This window comes from Canis lupus, chromosome 15, assembly GCF_003254725.2.
Source record: "Canis lupus dingo isolate Sandy chromosome 15, ASM325472v2, whole genome shotgun sequence".
Classification (NCBI taxonomy): domain Eukaryota; kingdom Metazoa; phylum Chordata; class Mammalia; order Carnivora; family Canidae; genus Canis; species Canis lupus.
The window spans coordinates 8,319,406-8,337,614 of NC_064257.1; the positions used below are offsets into that span (position 1 = coordinate 8,319,406).

The 18,209-nt window shown below is 40.2% G+C and overlaps 1 protein-coding gene across 2 annotated transcripts in view; it reads left to right on the plus strand.

Moving 5' to 3' along the window:
• C15H16orf87 (chromosome 15 C16orf87 homolog) overlaps nt 1-18,209 on the plus strand; it is a 61,833-nt gene that overhangs the window by 12,289 nt on the left and 31,335 nt on the right. The window contains exon 3 of one of the 2 annotated variants that reach the window (XM_035699056.2): nt 11,219-16,666. The exons of the other annotated variant lie outside the window; for it this stretch is intronic. Coding sequence (XP_035554949.1) covers nt 11,219-11,592 — 374 coding nt within the window. The 3' untranslated portion in view covers nt 11,593-16,666. Of the gene's footprint in view, nt 1-11,218; nt 16,667-18,209 lie in introns of those variants that run through there. 2 annotated transcript variants of the gene reach the window in all.

Here is an 18,209-nt window from a genome sequence, read left to right on the forward strand (position 1 = left end):
TTGCTTCGACATAGATGGAACTGGAGGGTATTATGCTGAGTGAAGTAAGTCAAATGAAGAAGGACAATCATTATATGATTTAATTCATACGGAGAATATAAAAAGTAGTGAAAGGGATTATAGAGGAAAGGGGGAAATATCAGTGGGAAATACCAGTGAAGGTGACAAAACATGAGAGATTCCTAACTGAGAAACGAACAAGGGGTAGTGGAAGGGGAGGTGGGCGGGGGGTGGAGTGACTGGGTGATGGGCACTGAAGGGGGCACTTGACGGGCTGAGCACTGGGTGTTATACTATATGTTGACAAATCAAGCTCCAATGAAAAAATATACAAAAAAAAAAAACTTCTCTGAAGTTTCACACATTAAAAAAAATAATAATAAAATAAAATAAAACACTCCTAAAAGACACTAAAGCAGATTTAAGGAAATGGTAAAACATCCCTTGCTCTTGAATATGATGATTCAACATCCTAAAGATGTTAATCCTCCCAAGTTAATTTATTAAATCAATGCAATTTTAATAAAAATCCTAACAAGTTGTTTCATTGAGTTTGACAAGTGGATTTTAGGGTTCATGTGGAAATACAAACATGCAAAAATACCCAGAATAATTGTCAGTTGACTTTTAGTAAAGGTCCTAAGGAAATTAAATGGGAAATAATAGTCTTTTCAACAAATGGTATTGGGATATGATGCTGGATATGCAAAAGAATGAAGTTGGGACCCTACCTCACGACATACATAAAAATTAATTAAAAATACGGGGCGCCTGGGTGGCTCAGTTGGTTAAGCATCCAGCTCTTGATTTCAACTCAGGTCATGATCTCAGGGTTGTGAGATCAAACCCTGTATCAGGCTCAGCGTGGAGTCTGCTTGTCCCTCTCCCTCTTCCTCCCTGGTTTGTTTGCTCTCTCTCTCTCTGATTCTGTATCTCTAATACATTTTTTATAAAATCTTTAAAAATTCATAAATCTAACTATAAGAGCTAGCAAAGCTATAAAACTCCTAGATGAAAACAGTAAATCGTAGTTACTTTGGGTTAGGCAATGTTTTCTTAAATATGACACCCAAAGCTCAAATGACGTACGTACACACATACGTATATAGGGCTATGCAAAGTTTAAAACTTTTTTTATTTTGCTGCAGATATTGTCAAGAAAGCAGAAAGACAACTCACAAAATGGGAAAAACTTTTTGCAAATCATATATCTGATAAGGACTTCTATCCCTAATATACAAAGAACTCTTACTCCTCAATAGTAAAAAGAGAAATAACCTATTTTTAAAAATGGGCAGAGGATATGAATGGAATTTGTCCAAAAAAAATCTATAAATGGCCAATAAGTACACTAAAAGATGTTCAACATTATTAGTCATTAGAGAAATGTAAATCAAAATCATGAGATCACTAAGATGCAGTAATAAGAGAAAATAACAATTATTGGTGAGGAAATGGAAAAGTTGAAATCCGTATCCCTGCTGTTAGGAATGTAAAACAACGCAGACACTTTGAAAACCATCTGCCAGTTTCTCAAATGGTTAAATATAGTTATAATATGATCTAGCGATTCCACTCTTAGGTATAAACTCAAGAGAGTTGAAGACAGAAGTGGGCACAAACATTTATATGTGAATGTTATTAGCAGCATTAGTCATAATAGCTAAAAAGTGGAAACAGTCCTGATATCCATCAACTGATGATAAACAAATGTCATATATCCATACGATGGAACATTATTTGACAGTAAAAAGAAAGGAAGTATTGATATGTGCTACAGGATGAATCACTCCTGAAAATGTGCTATGTGAAAGAAACCAGTCACAAAAGATCACATATTTTATGGTTGCAATTATAGAAAATGTCCACATAGACAAATTTATAGATTGTAAATAGATTAACGGTTTAGGGCTGGTAAAGGGAGGGGGGAGAATAGGAGACAACTGTTAATGGGTACAGAGTTTCTTTTGGATGTGGAGAAATGTCCTAAAATTGGATTCACAATCTGGCAAGTGTACTAAAAACCACCATTTGTATTTTAAATGGGTAAATTGTACAGGATGTGAGTTCTAGCCCAATAACACTGGTTATATTATTTTTAAAGGTTTGTTTATTTGAGAGAGAAAGAGAGCAGGAGCAGGAGGGGCAGAAGGAGAGGGAGAGAGAATCTCAATCTCAATCTGAGCACAGAGCAGACTCAGGGCTCAATTTTAGGATCCTGAGGGCATAACCTGCACCAAAACCAAGATGCTTAACTGACTGTGCCACTCAGGTGTCCCAATAAAATTGATTTAGAAATATCCAGGAAAATATTTAAAAAGAGAAATTGTAAGGGTTGAATAACCCTATCAGCTATTAAAATATATTATGAAAAAAATGAAATTTATTATAAAGCCTCTGGGGTGCTCTCAATTTGTGGAGCATGCAACTCTTGATTTCAGGGTCATGAGTTCAAACCCCACATTGTACGCAGAGCTTGCTTAATTAAAAGAATATATATGTATATATTATATATATATGTACACACACACATACACACACACAATGAATCCTGTATAATTAAAACCTTGTGGCATTGGCAGGAACAAATAGAACAGTGGAAAAGAATAAAAAGTGCAGAATTAGACCCAAATTCATATGGGAAGCTAGTATATGACATACTAACTAACATACTAACATAGATCACTAGGGTAAAATGGACCTTTTCTTTTTTTTTATTGGGGTAAAATATGTGTAACATATTTATCATTTTAACCATTAATAAGTGTACAATTCAGTGGCATTAAAAACATTCACAATACTATGTATCCATCACTGGTATTTTACTTAAAAATTTTTTTACCATCCTGGACATAACTCTGTACCCACTGAACAATCTCTTCCTCTTCCCCACTGCCCTGCCCCTGTACACCTCCCCGCATTCCCTGGCAACCTCTGCTTTGTATCTCTGAAAATGTGCCTATTCTGGGCCCCTCATATAAAAGTGGAATCATATATTTGTCCTTTTGTGTCTGGCTTATTTTAAGAAGCATAATATTTTCAAGGTCTATCCATTTGTAGCATTTATCAAAATTTCATTACCTTTTATGTCTGAATAATTACCATTTTATGTATATACCACATTTTTAAATTCAGTCTTCTGATGGGCAACAGGATGTAACGAACATTGGTGTCTAGATACCTGTTCAAATCCCTGGTTTCAGTTCTTTTGGATAGGTACCTCGGAGTAGAATTGCTGGGTCATATGGTAGTTCTGTGTTTAACCTTTTGAGGAAATCCCAAACTGTTTTCCATACTGGTTGTGCTGTTACAGGGGTTCCAATAATTCATATTCTTACCAAAATTTGTTGACTTCCCCCTCCCCCCTTTTTTTTGGAGAGAAGGAAAGTGCATGAACAGGGGTGAGGGGAGGTTGGGGGGGCAGAGAGAGAATCTGAAACAGGCTCCATGCCCAGTGGGGAGCCAGATGAGGGGCTCCATCTCACAACCCTGAGATCATGACCTGAGCGGAAATCAAGAGTCAGATGCGTAATGGACTGAGCCATGTAGGTGCCCCCAATGTTTTTTTCTTATTATTATCACCATCCAAGTAGTTGTGAATTGTTTACCTTACTGGGTTTTGATATGCATTTCCCTAAACACCATGTTAAGCATCTTTTCATTTTCTTATAGGCATCTGTATATCTTTTTTTTTTTTTTAAGATTTTATTTGTTTATTCATGAGAGACACAGAGAGAGAGGCAGAGACACAGGCAGAGGGAGAAGCAGACCCCATGCAGGGAGAACCATACAGGACTTGATCCCGAGACTCCGGGATCATGACCTGAGCCGAAAGCAGACACTCAACTGCTGAGCCACCCAAGGGCCCCCATTTTGTATATCTTCTTTGGAGAAATGTCTATTCAACTCCTTTGCCCATCTTTAACTGCATTGTTTTGGTTGGTTGGTAAGCTGTAGAAGTTCATTATGTATTTTCAGTATTAATCCCTTACCAGAAATATGATTTGTAAGTATTTTTTGCCATTCTGTGGGTTGTCTTTTCACTTTCTGGATAGTGTTCTTTGATGCACAAAATTCTTAATTTTGATAAGGTCAAACTTATCTAATTTTTTTTTTGGTTTTTATTAATTGTGGTAAAATACAAAAATATAAAATTTACCATCTTAACTATTTTCAGGTATATAGTTCAGTAGTGTTAAGTAGATTCACGTCTTTGTGCTGTCAGTCTCCAGAACTTTTTCGCCTCCTAAAACTGAAATTCTATAGCCTTAAACAACTCTCATTCCTGCTAACCTCTGTTTCTGTCTCGGAATATGACTATTCTAGGTACATCATTTAAGTGGAATCGTACGGTATTTTTTTTTTTTTATGACCAGGTTATTTTACTTAGCATCATGTCTTCATGGTTCGTGTATGTTATAGCATGTGTCAGAATTTCCTTTCTTTTCAAGGATGAATAATAGTCTGTTGTATGCAATTACTATGTTTTGTTTATGCATTTATTGGCTGATGGGCACTTGGGTTGTTTCCACTTTTTAGACCATTGTGAATAATGATGCTATGAATGTAGGTGTATAAATACCTCTTTGAGACTCTGTTTTCAGATCTTTTGGATATATTCCCAGAAGTAGAATTATTGGATCATATGGTAATCCTGTTTTTAATTTTTTGAGAAACCAGCATGGTGGTTTTCCATAGAGGCTTCCACCATTTTCCATTCCTACCAGTTGTGCCCAAGGATTCCAGTTTTGCTGTATCTTTGCTAACACTTGTTATTTTCTCTTGTTAGTAGCCATCCTAATGGGTGTGAGTTGATGTCTCATTGTGGTTTTGATTTGCATTTCCCTAATGATTAATGATGTTGAGCATCTTTTCAAATCCTTGTTGTCCATGTGTATATTTTTCATTGGAGAAATATTGAAGTCCTTTTGTTCATTTTAAAATTAGGCTATTTGTATTTTGTTGTTGAGTTGTAGGAGTTCTTTTTTTTTAAACTTTTATTTATTTATGATAGGCACACAGTGAGAGAGAGAGAGAGAGGCAGAGACACAGGCAGAGGGAGAAGCAGGCTCCATGCACTGGGAGCCTGACATGGGATTCGATCCCCGATATCCAGGACCGCGCCCTGGGCCAAAGGCAGGCGCCAAACCGCTGCGCCACCCAGGGATCCCAGGAGTTCTTTATATATTCTGGATATTTACCCCTTATCAGATAGGCGGTTTTTAAATATTCCATTCTGTAGGTTGCCTTTTCACTATTAATTATTTCTTTTGCACAGAAGTTTTAAATTTCTTTTTTTAGAAGTTTTAAATTTTAATGTAGTGTAGTTTACCTATTTTTTTACTTTTGTTGTCATATTCATTACATCATTGCCAAATTCCAGTGCCATGAAGATTTTCCTCAATGTTCTCTTTAAGACTTTTGTAATTTTAGTTTTTATCTATAGGTCTCTGATCCATTTTTTTAACCAATTTTTGTATGTGGTGTGGGTTACGGTCCAACTTCATTCTTTTGCATGTGGATATAGTTTCCCCAGTACTATTTGTTGAGAAACCATCCTTTCCCACTAAATGGTCTTGACACCATTGTTGAAAATCAATTAACAATATGTGTGAGGGTTTATTTCTGGGATTTCTATTCCATTGGTCTTTATGTTTGTTCTTATGCCCATACCATATTATTTTAATCATTGTGGCTTTGTAGTAAGTTTCAAAGTTAGGAAGTGTGATTTCTCTAACTTTTTTTTTTTTTTTTCAGGATTATTTTGCTTATTCAGGGCCCTTTGCAATTCCGTGTGGAAAAAAAGGCTGTTGGACTTTTGATAGGATTATGTTGAATCTTTAGATTGCTTTGGCTAATATCAACATCTTAACAATGTTAAGTCTTCTTGCCTATGAATATGATTGCGTTTTCATTTATTTAGATCTTGTTTAATTTTTTCAGCACTGTTTTCAGCATAAAAGTCTTACTTCCTTGGTTATACATATTCCTAAGTATTTTTATTATTTTTGATAGCTGTTAGAAATGGAATTGCTTTCCTAGTTTTCTCTTCAGATTATTCATCACTGGTGTATAAAAGCAGAACTGATTTTTGCTCTTGTCCCCTACAACTTTGCTGAACTTTGGAAAGTTTTTGGAAACTTTTTTGAAAAGTGATCTACTTTTTTTTCATGGAACAGTGAATGATCCACTTTTAGCATTTCCTAAATAGCTACCCACTTGTCCCTGCACTATTATTAAAAGAGCCATCTTTATATCCACCACTCACATGAGTTAATTCCTCTGTAATTTTGGTGTAGAAAAAGGCTTGCTAACTGTAACTTAAAATACAGAGGCATTAAAGGAAAAGATAGATAAATTTCACTAAATTCTTGGAAACAAAAAAAAAAGCCATAAATAAAAGTTTGTCAAAGAGAAACTGGGAGAAAATATTCACAATATATACTACATAAAAAGGACAATATATTTTATATTTAAACAGCTCTTAAAATCTGAGGGACAAGGGGCACCTGGGGGGCTCAGTTGGTTACACGTCTGCCTTAGGCTTAGGTCATGATCTCAGGGTCCTGGGATCCAACCCCACATCGGGCTCCCTGCTCAGTGAGGAGTCTGCTTCTCCCTCTCCTTTTGCCCCTCCCCCTGCTCATGCTCTCTATCTATGTAAATAAATAAATAAATAAATAAATAAATAAATAAATAAAATCTTTAAAGAACATATGAGGGATAAAAGCTTTTCTGGTTGTGACACCACGTGGTGAAGGTCTCTTGTCTACATTGTCGGCCATGCAGCCCAAGGGCCCACTGCATTCTGGTCCTTAGACACAAAATGATGGCCCCAGGTGTGGTGCACTGCAGACAGGGCAACAATCTTATACAGGTGAATGGGCAGCCCCCGGAGATGATCCCGCAGTGCACACTGCAGTGCAAGCTACTAGAAACTGTTCTGGTTCTGGGCAAGGAATGATTTCCTGGAGTAGACCTCTGAGTCTGTGTGAAGGATAGTGGTCACATGGCCCAGATTAGTACAATTCTTCAAAGCTCTGGGGTCCAGAAATACGTGGATGAGGCTTCTAAGCAGGAGCTAAGATGTCTTCATCCAATATGACCAAACCCTGCTGGGGGTCATTGATCCCCATCTCAGTGAGTCCAAAAGGTTTGGAGGCCCTTGGGTGCTCCCTCTGGTGCTCATACTTGCTACCAGAAATCCTATTGATAAGTCCCTCAGAAGATCAGAGTTCACCTTGGCAATAAATAGTGGTTGTGAGACTTACGGTTTCAAAACAACATATTTCAGGGACAAAGTTCCAAAAACCTGATATAAAAATGGGAATCAGATATGAAGAGACAACTCACACAAAAAAATAAGACATAGTAATGTCCTGAAATATATGAAAAAAGTTCAGGTTCACTCATAATTAGAGAAATGCAAATTAAAATAATACCTACCAAGAGCAAAAATTTTTAAATATGACAGTATACTTTGTTGGTAAAGCTGTGGAGAAATGGGCACTCCTACATCGCTGGTGCGAATATGAATTTTCATAACCCTTCCAAAGGGAAATTTGGCAATATCTAAAAATACTACGTATGTATTGATTTACTTTTTGACCCAGCAAGACCATTTCTGGGTTTTTACCATTAAGATATACCTCCAACGATACAAAAATACATATGCACAAAAAATTCACTACAGCAATGTAATGCAATTAATTGCAAAGTATTGGAAACAGTCTAAATGCCCACACAAAGCAAAGTGATTAAACTATGGTATATCCATTTAGTGGAGTAATGGAACTATAAAAAAAAAAAAAAAGGATGAGAATGATTTGTATTGACTGATATAGAGTGTTTCTCAGATAATATACTGTTAAGCGACAAAGGTAAAGCACAGGAGTATCTATAGTATGAACTTTTGTTTAAGAAAGAAGGAGATAGGAACACCTGCCTTTGGCTCAGGGCATGGTCCTGGGGTCCCGGGATCGAGTCCCACATCAGGCTCCCTGTGTGGGGCCTGCTTCTCCCTCTGCCTGTGTCTCTGCCTCTCTGTCTCTCATGAATAAATAAAAAAAATTTTTAAAAGACTCAGAAAATTATGAATATTTTTTAAAAAAAGGAGATACAAGACAGTTCAAGTGTATCAGTCATTTGCGTAAAATCAATACTGGGAGGATAAACTGGAAACTAAAGTGATGTGATTGGTAACCTGCGGGGGGGTAGGTGGGAAAGGGGTGCAAAACAGTGGGGAGATGAGAACGGTGTATCAGGAATGAGGAAGGAGTGACATTAAAGGGGATGGGGAAGAAAACTTTATTCCAAGTTGTTTTGGAAAATAACCTCTTGATTGGATGCTGTAATGGTGAAGATAAAAAAGAACTGCAGATTAATGCTGTAATGTAGTCAGTAAATATATTTGTCACAGGGGCATAAATGAGCAATTCCAAAATTGCCATATGTGTGCACTTAAACTGAACAAATCAGTAAATATGTTTTAGACAACAAAAACTGGGTTTCTCACAAATACAGAAAGGAGAAGGCTAAAATGAACTCTGTTGGGTCAGTTTGGAATCCGAAATATCAGTATATGGGTGGGTTACTATGCATGTATTTCCTAGCTGTGTCCACTGAGAATGACTAAAAGGTATGACACCCCAGCAGTAATGAACAAACGTAGGATTCAGGTTTTTATTTCTAAGTATGATTCTCCACTTCTTGGAGAAGTGGTTGATTCCAGGACTGACACAGAAAATACTAAAGGTGCTTGATGTGTGCCAGGTAATAACAAAGTACTAGAAGAAGGAGAAGGAGGAGGAGGAGGAGGGGAAGGGGAAGGGAAAAAGGAGAAAGAAAAAGGAGAAAAAGGAGAAAGAAGAAAGGAAGAAGAAGAAGAAGAAGGAAGGAAGAAGAAGATGGTTCAAATGGACAAAGCTGGAGCACTTTGAGCAAAAGAAATAATGAAATGATTGGATTATATTCCATAGAATAATAAAGTAAATATCCGTGAGTGCATACTGATACAGATATAAAATGGGAAATGAACATTTCTCACTTATAGTAGAATTCCAGTTAATACCTGTGGAAGGATGGATGGATTGAGGGAAATAGAAAATAAGAATTAACAAAACAGTAATAATTGTTGCAGACAAGATCCGCCAATTGATTGTAAAATTAGTGAAAATTTGAGGATAAGTAAAATTTAGGTAGATTCAAAGTATGTCCCCCAGGATCGTCATTAATCACAAAGGGAAAGATAATTTTACTAGGATGAAACTTGCCAGAATTTATCTTAGTCGGTGATCAAGGTGAACATCACAATAATAAAGCGTATGCACATCTTGAAACCCATGATACCATGCACTAGAAAGGATACGTCATGTCTGTGTATTCTTACCAAAAATGTATAACCTTAGTCCAGTCATCAGGAAACATCAGCCATACCCAGACAAGGTATGGGTGGGTTACTATGCATGTATTTCCTAGCTGTGTCCACTGAGAATGACTAAAAGGTATGACACCCCAGCAGTAATGAACAAACGTAGGATTTGTTATTTGATAAATCCTTATTTGATAAGGTCAAGGTCATGGAAAATAAGGGAAGACCAAGGCATTCTCAGAGATTAGAGGAAACGAAGGAGATGTGACAAGTATGTGGGAGTTTTTTTTTTTTTTCTACAATAATCTGTTCTTGTTTATTGAAATCTATTTCTGTTTTCTCTTTGAACATTAAAGGCATGATTTAAAATGTCTTTTTTTAACTTGTCTTATAATGTCTCTTTCAGATTGTTCCATTATTTGTAGTTTGAGATACGAATTCTATTCATGTGTCCCTTCACCACTGTGGGGGTTTTTTTGTTTGTTTGTTTGTTTGTGTTTTTAGCTTTTCTCACTTTCTTGCATTTGGGAAATTCTCTTTTGCTTTTGGACTTAGCTTTGTACTAAAACAAGTTTTGATTTTCACTTATATCTCAACTAGCACGTTTGAAATGGAAGAGGTGGCTTCTTGCATTAATTAAATCTACTATATTGATGGGAAACCTCTTTCCCCTATTCCTATTCCATTTATGAACAATAGGATAATTGCTCTCAGGGTATTAGGGTCTAAAATAAAGCTACTCACTTTCCAGATACTTATCTTACAGTTGCATATGTATTTTTGTTTTTTGGTAACAGTATATTGTGATTGAGGTCAGAATTTTTTTCTGCTTTTGTAATGGAAGACATCAACTTATTTGAAATAATTTAGAACTCAAGTGATGGTAGAAAGGAATAGAAACCTTTTCCCTTTCCACTTTGCCATCTTGGAAGCATAGGGGATGAAAAAGGGAGAAAAGTTACTATTGGAGGAATATGTACTTGTAAGGGACTGGAATTAAAGCTGCTGAAAAGAAGAATCCCCCTCTTCATACCCCAAGATTTCTCCCAAACATTGTCTAGATTTGAATTCTGCTGAATCAATCTCTCTCTCCCCCTCTTTTTTTTTTCTTTCTCTACCCCTTTGGTAGGTTTAGGGCATGTGTATGTTATGGTCTTAGTTTTAAAAACTCTAGTGGCCAGTGGACCCTAGTACCGTTTAGAATACGTGACTACCAGGGGAGAATGGAAAACAGTTCTTTCATATATCTGAAATATCATTTTTATTCATTTACACCAAAATTAACTATGAAGCCCAAGAAAGTGAAATAAGCAAAATAAGAAAAATTCCATAGTAAATAAGGATCTAGAAAACATAAAGAACTTGTGAAGTGGCAGTCATTCAGATCATATGAAGCAGGGAAGAGGAAGATCTACAAATACTTTTGTCAGAAAACATTGGAAGCAATTATTTATCAACCCATTATGGGAGGATTTTTTCCCCCAAGCATTAAATGGATCTGAGACCTTAATCTGATAGCACTGGAAATATCGTGTGGCAGGCATTAAGTTCCTAGACGTAAGAGCACAACTCCTATTTTAGTTCAAAAGCATTTCTTTTATGGCAGTGCTTATCAGATTACTGGAAATTTATTCCTACTTACAGTCATCTGCCTGCTGGAAGCTGTTGGCAGGAGAACAGCGATAAAAACATGCATCCTCCAGATGAAATTGCTGCGATTTGACAAGTCAAAGCTTGACCATGATTGATTAACTTAATGTTAGGTCTATTTTCAGTTGCGTTGTGTAGTATTCCTGATGATATTATGTCCTTTGATGGCTGAGTCTTTATTGTTTGTTTCCTCCACAGAAGTGAACAGTGCCCCGTCTTTGAAAGATTTGCGAATACTATTTTTATATGAATTTAAACTAGGACATAGTGCAGCCACAGCAAGTAGAAACATCAATTCTGTCTTTGGAAAAGGCTCTGTTAGTGAGAGGACTATCCGGTGGTGGTTTGAAAAATTTCGTTCTGGAGATCTGAGTCTGAAAAATGAGCCTCGAGGGAGACCCAAATCTGTTTTAAATGAAGATCAACTGAGAGCCATGGTGGAAGCTAACCCCAAAACAGCAATTCGAGGCCTTGCGGCAGACTTAGGAGTTTCTGCTACAACAATTTCTCGACACCTGGCTGCAATAGGAAAGGTGAAAAAGTTGGACAAGTGGGTAGGTAACACCAACTGACAGATGATCATAAACGGAGATGATTACAGGTGTGTTCTTACCTTGGGATTTGAAAGAGCAGAGACCTATTTTGGAGAAATCTTAAGCTTTGACAAAAAAAAATGATAGTGGTCTGGACAATGGTTGGATGTTGATGTAGTTTCCAAACGTGTTAAAACCATCACTGTAATCAAAAAAAGGTTCTGGTAACTCTATGGTGGTCCGCCAAGAGAGTATTTCATTGCTTTTGACTCAGACAAAACTAATAGTAGCATCTTTTTGTCAAGAAGTTGAAACTATTTGTCAAAAATGGGTCTAAAAGCGCTGCATTGGTGAGCAGGTATGGAGGGACCTGTACTTTTCCATCATTTGACCACTGAAACCCCAGACCACCAAAGGGAGTAACTGCATTGGCCCAAGGACTTTTGCCAAATCCATCACACTCACCTGACCTTTTTTCAACATTACCACCTCTTTTACCATTTGGAACTCCAAGAAACAGAACATTCTCCAATAGACAACAGTAATTGAAGGATTTGAATAAATTTTAACAATGCTGAATTTTATAAATATGTAATATTTGGAGAAATTTATCATTGGGGGAAAGTAGTGAATGCTAACTGCGTATTTTGCTCAAATAAAAACTTCTTTTTCTGAAAAATACAACATTTTCATTTTTACGTAAAGCCACTTTCATATTTCTCAATTTAATAGCTTCCCAGACTCTGGCGGAACGTGAAGACCTACAGGTACCTAAGGTTCTGGAAAATTACGAGCTGCCCCTGAGTTTCGGGCTTCTTCCCTGGAGGAATGAGGATCTACCCAGAGTGTATGTGTGTGTGAACGATGCTTAGGGCTCAGCCATGCAAAGATCTGGGTAGGGGGCTGTAGCGGGCTTCAGGGAGACGGGCAACTTCATCAAAAGCTCTCAGGCTCTCGGAAAATACTTTTTGAGTAAAGAAATGAAAGCATGTCTCTAATACCAAAAGCCGTGTACACAGGAGACGGGGCACAGTGGTGCTTTTGGAGGATGATCCCTGTTCTGTCTCCTGGAGCCGGTCCCTTCTTTCATGTGGTTCCCACGCTGATTGTTTTTTTTTTTAATGTCAGTGACCTACCAGAGACCATAATTAGTGGCCTCTTTATGATTCTGTAGCTCGCTGGCAGATATTCCTCATGGCATCCGGGGATTAGGTTGGGGTAGAGACCCTGGGATGCTCCTCTTCCCGCTCCTCTCCTCCTGACCATCCGCGATGGCTGTCCTGTGAAGGAGGGCCGAGGAATCCTAGGAGCTCAGGGCGCCAAGGACGTCCTGGATGGATCTTAACTGGAGGGAGAGACCCGGGGGAGGAACGAAGGGAAAGATGGACGGAAATGTCCTAAAGCAGAATTGACTGTGGCTGAAGAATGAAAGACCATGGGATGCGTGTCTGAAGAGACGTCCCTTCCTTTGGACGGAGGCAGCCTGGTGCTGCGACGTGGGCTTCGTGAGCAGAGGGCCTGGCCACCCGGCCTGCTCAGGGTCATCTGCTCGCCTTCCTGCCCTGTCCCCGGGTCGTCAGGGACTCTCAGCAGTGTTTCTGCGGCTCCTGCCCGACGGCTGCCTCCTCCCGAGAGCGAGGGCCGACACTGAGCTCCGATTATACGGGAACGAGGCTACAACCAGACGTGCGGGAAGGACCGGGAGAAAGGCCCGGGATGGCCCCAGAGAGGGGCAGTGGCCTGAGTTCCCTGGTCTGTCCCGGTGGGGAGGAGCTGCCTCATGACCACCCACCCTTCCCGCAGTTTGCAGACCCCTGTCAGACTCCCAGGGCCGGACGGCGTGCTGGCCTGACGCAGTCAGTGGATGGCCCGGGTCAGCCTGATGGGTGGTTTCTTCCAAGAAGCAGCAGTGACCTGTGGCAGGACAGGGAAAGGAGCAGCTACGGGCCGTGAGCTCTCCCAGCAGTCCCCCTCACCAGGCCCAACAAGGGGGCAGACTTGAGCTGCAGCGAGAACGGCAGATCCTGTGGCTCCTGTGACCGAGCTGGGCCCGAACCATTAGTGCATTTGGTTCATGTGAGGCAGTCATTACCCTTTCTGCGTAAGCCGTTTTTGCAGAGCTTGGCTTTCCATGTTAGCAAAAGAAAGATTGCTGACTGATACCCCACTCCCCGAGCCTTCCTTTACTTAACTAAGATAAAGTTCATGAAACCACCTTGCAGGGCTTGGGGAGGAAGAGGGACAGTTCATATAAAGCACAGGCACAGAGTAGCTGCCCAATAAATATTATTTAATACCATGAAAAGTAGAAGCAGAAAAGGCAAAGTCAGGTGTAGGGGACACCTTGGAGGCCCCTCTGTGTGCGGGGCCAGCCACATGGCTGAGTTCAGTCTCAGTGAAGGCTGGTGCATTGCCTGGACCGTCCAGAGGTACGCAGCTGTAAGGAGGCTAACTTGTTCAGTCACTCTGAGCCTGTGGCTTTTCTGCAGTAAGTGCCCCCCGCCCCAGTGTATCATTGGTCCCACAGGAACCAAAGAAAAGCTCCCTTTCAGGACAAAGACGAGACTTCTCATTTTCTTTGTCTTTACTTTGACTTTTTTTTTTAATGATTTTTCTCTTTTTTTTTTTTTTTAACAATTTTCCTTATTCATGAGACACACAGACAGACAGGCAGAGGGAGAAGCAGGCTGCATGCAGGGAGCCTGACATGGGACTCGATCTTGGGTCTCCAGGATCACGCCCTGGGCTGAAGGCAGATGCTTAACCACTGAGCCACCCAGGCGTCCCTAAGATTTTACTTTTAAGTAATCTCTACACCCAACACGGGCCTTGAATTAACAACCTGAGATCAAGAGTTGCTCACTCCACTGTCTGAGCCAGCCAGGCGCCCCATGGCAGCTATTTGTATCTTTTTAAAAATCATTCCTTTTCGAAAATATGAAATATAAATGTTGTCAACAGCATCAACATGGAATCATGATGATCATTGCTCCATTGCTTTGGAAAAGTAGAAACTATAGCTTAAAATTCATAACTATTTAGGAGCTATATTAGATTTCCAAGAAAAATGAGAAAAAAAATTTTTAAGATTTATTTATTTATTTATGATAGACATAGAGAGAGAGAGAGGCAGAGACACAGGAGGAGGAAGAAGCAGGCTCCATGCCGGGAACCCGACACAGGACTCGATCCCGGGACTCCAGGATCGCGCCCTGGGCCAAAGGCAGGTGCTAAACCGCTCAGCCACCCAGGGATCCCCGAAAAATGAGAAATTTTATACACACAAAAGGCTGCCAAGTGTCCTACTGCTCTTATTTTCCTTTCCCAGAAAAGAAAGCTTTCGAAACTTCCTTGGTTGGTTGTCAAAAGAAGGGAAGGAGTGGAGGTGGAGGTTGCTACGTCCCATCTCCCCATCCCTGAGGTAGCTTGGGTCCTGATTACAGGGGAGTAAGAAGTGACGTTGGAGGGCACCTGGCTTAGTGAAACATGCAACTCTTGATCTGGGGGTCACAGGTTAGAGCCCCGTGTTGTGGAGGGTTTACTTAAAAACAACAACAACAAAGAAAAACATTTAAGAAAATGGTTTGATGTTTCGTTTATTATGTCCATAGTGGCTGTTACTAAAGAAGCTCCTGCCTGGTCTCCTTGCTTACAGTGAGCCTAGAGCATCTACAGCCCCCGCACGACAGACCTAGGGCGAAGTGGGAGAGAAGCCAGGGGAAAACAGACCCTTCGGGGACCTGTCAGGATGGTGAGCTCTCTTCCTCTTTCTGTTGGTGCTTTGGCCACAGTAGCCTCCATTCACTTCCTTTGACCCCAACTACTCTGTCCGTGCTACCACGGCTCTTCACCTCGTTAGAGCTCTCCCCATCACGCACATTTCCTGCAGGATGTCTTACGTGATTACCCCACCCCACTATAGGTCAGGTCCCCTTGTCAGGGGCCTTAGGGCCCCAATATGGTTCCTTCATAGCTGTGATCACAGTTGTTACATGTTTGTGTGATCGTATGTGTCATCTTCTCTGCTAGATTATAAAATTCACAATAGCAGAGATTTTTTATAGATTTTATTTATTTATTCATGAGAGACACAGGCAGAGGGAGAAGCAGGCTCCCTGCGGGGAGCCCAGTGGGGGACTCGATCCCGGGACCCTCGGGTCACAACCTGAGCTGAAGGCAGATGCTGAACCACTGAGCCACCCAGGCGTGCAGGGAGTTTTTGATTCCCAAGATCATACCCCCTCAAGACCGCAAAATCCAGCACATGGTGGGTACCTAGTAAATGTTTGTTAAATGAATGAATGAGTGTTAGAGCCAGTCTCATCCACTTTGTAGAAAGCCCTTGTTTTGGTATCAGTATAAGTCAGGAATATGTTGATAGCAAATAATTGAAAACCTAAGTAGGTTTTCTTTACTGTAATTTATTGAAATTTTCAAACATAAAAAATACCTGAATTTTACAGTTAACACCTGTATGCCAACCGCCTAAAGCGTACCATTGACATTTTACTAGACTTTATCACTTCCCTACTCCCCTAGCTATCCTTTTTTTTAAGTGCATTTCAATACAAAGTAGCAGATATTAGCTCATTTCACCCTAAGCGCTTCAGCAGCCATGTCATTACCTAGAGTTCCGTGTTGGCTTACAGTTCTTGTTCTTATAAATTTAAATCTGATGAATGCCCAAATCTTGACTGTATGTTTTGATAAATGCAAACATTTGTGTAACACAAACCTCTCTGAAGGTGCAGACTATTACTATTAGCCCAGAAAGTTCTCTCATGCCTTTTCATTTTATCCCTACTCTTACCTGCTGGAAGCAAACACTGCTCTGATTTTTTTGTACCATGGAATCGTTTTGCCTGTTCTAGAACTAACATAAATGGAATTGTACAGTGTGTGCTCTTTTGTGTAAGACTTCTTCTACTAAGCATAATGTTCTTGAAATTAATTCATTGTGCTGTATCAACATTTTATTCCTTTTAAAAGCTGATTAGTATTCCATTAAATGAATATAATAATTTATCTGTTTACCTATTTGATACATTTGTGTGTTTTTTCCCCACAGTTTGAGCCTATTATAAATAAAGCTATTATGAATATTCTTGCACAAGTCTTTTTGTGGACATATATTTTCATTTCTCTTGGACGGATACCTAAGATTGGAAATACTGGGTCACAGGCTATGTGTATATTTAGTTTTCCTAGGCCTTTTTCCAAAGTGATTACACCATTTCATACGCCCCCACTTCACTAACATCTGATGGTATTTTTATCTATTCTCGTGGGGGTGGGGCTGTATCTCATTTTGAGCTGTTTTCCCTCTTTTACATTATAAGGAATCTAGGGAGACAGGCCATGACTGTAGGTACTTAACGATGCAGTAAGTCCCAGGTGCTTTCCAGCTTTTTGTTCATCCTTAGTGGATTGATCATGGTTCCATGCGTGGCATCTGAGGTAGGCAGCCTGCCTCTTGGTATTCTTGCCCTTGTGTGCTCTCCTCTCATTGAGTGTGGGCTGGATTTAGTGACTAGCTTTTTTTTTTTTTTTTTTTTTTAAGTAAGATTAATTTATTTGAGAGAGAGAGAGCTCGTGTGTGCATGCAAGGGGGTGAGTAGGGGCAGAGGGAGAGAGAGACGGAAATGTTCAAGCAGACTCCCCACTGAGCATGGAGCTGGAACCCGGAGCTCGATCCCAGAACCCTGAGATCGTGACCTAAGCCATTCTCAAGAGTTGGTTGCTCAGCTGCCTGAGCCACTTAGGCGGCCCTAGCATCTAATAGAAAACAGAAGTAATGGGATGCCACTTCTGAGAGTAAGCCATAAAATTTTTTTTAAGATTTTATTTATTCATGAGAGACCCAGAGACACAGGCAGAGACACAGGCAGAGGGAGAAGCAGGCTCCACGCAGGGAACCCAACATGGGACTCGATCCCAGGATCCCGGGGTCACGCCCTGGGCCGAAGGCAGACGCTCACCCGCTGAGCCACCCGGGTGCCCCTGAGATTAAGTTATAAAAAGAATGTGGCTTCTGTCATGCACATTCATTCTCATTCTTTTTTCTGGGGAAAGCCAAAATGCCATATTGTGAGGCCCCCCACAGTTGCCATGTTGTTAAGAGACTAGGTGATGAGGGACAGAGAGGCCTGCCGACGATCCAGAGTGAGCTTAGAAAGAGATTCCCCCCTAGCTGAGCATCAGAGGAGATTGCAGAACCACACCTGGATTCCTGGCCCACAGAAACCGAGGTAATAAATGTTTGTTGTTTTAAGCCACCAAGTTGTGAAGTCATTTGTTACATAACAATAGATAACCTCAAAAAAAAAAACAATAGATAACCTCCTCCTGGTCTCATGTCAGAAGGTGGCTTCTGTACCTTCAGGGTCTCACGTTCATGCTCCACAGAGAGTAAGGAACAGTGTGAAAGGCAAAGGACATGAATCTGTTCATTTTTACCAGGAACTCAGAACCCTTCCGAAAAATCCCACCCAGCAGCCTGGTTTATATGTCATTGGCCAGAGATAATGCCACACGAGCCCTGTTAGCTAGAAGGCAGCCAGAGAGAAGGGGGGAACCCAGGTGGGGTTCGTCAGCCAACTCTCAGTCTCCTTAACCACTGAGCCACCCAGGCGTGCAGGGAGTTTTTGGTTCCCAAG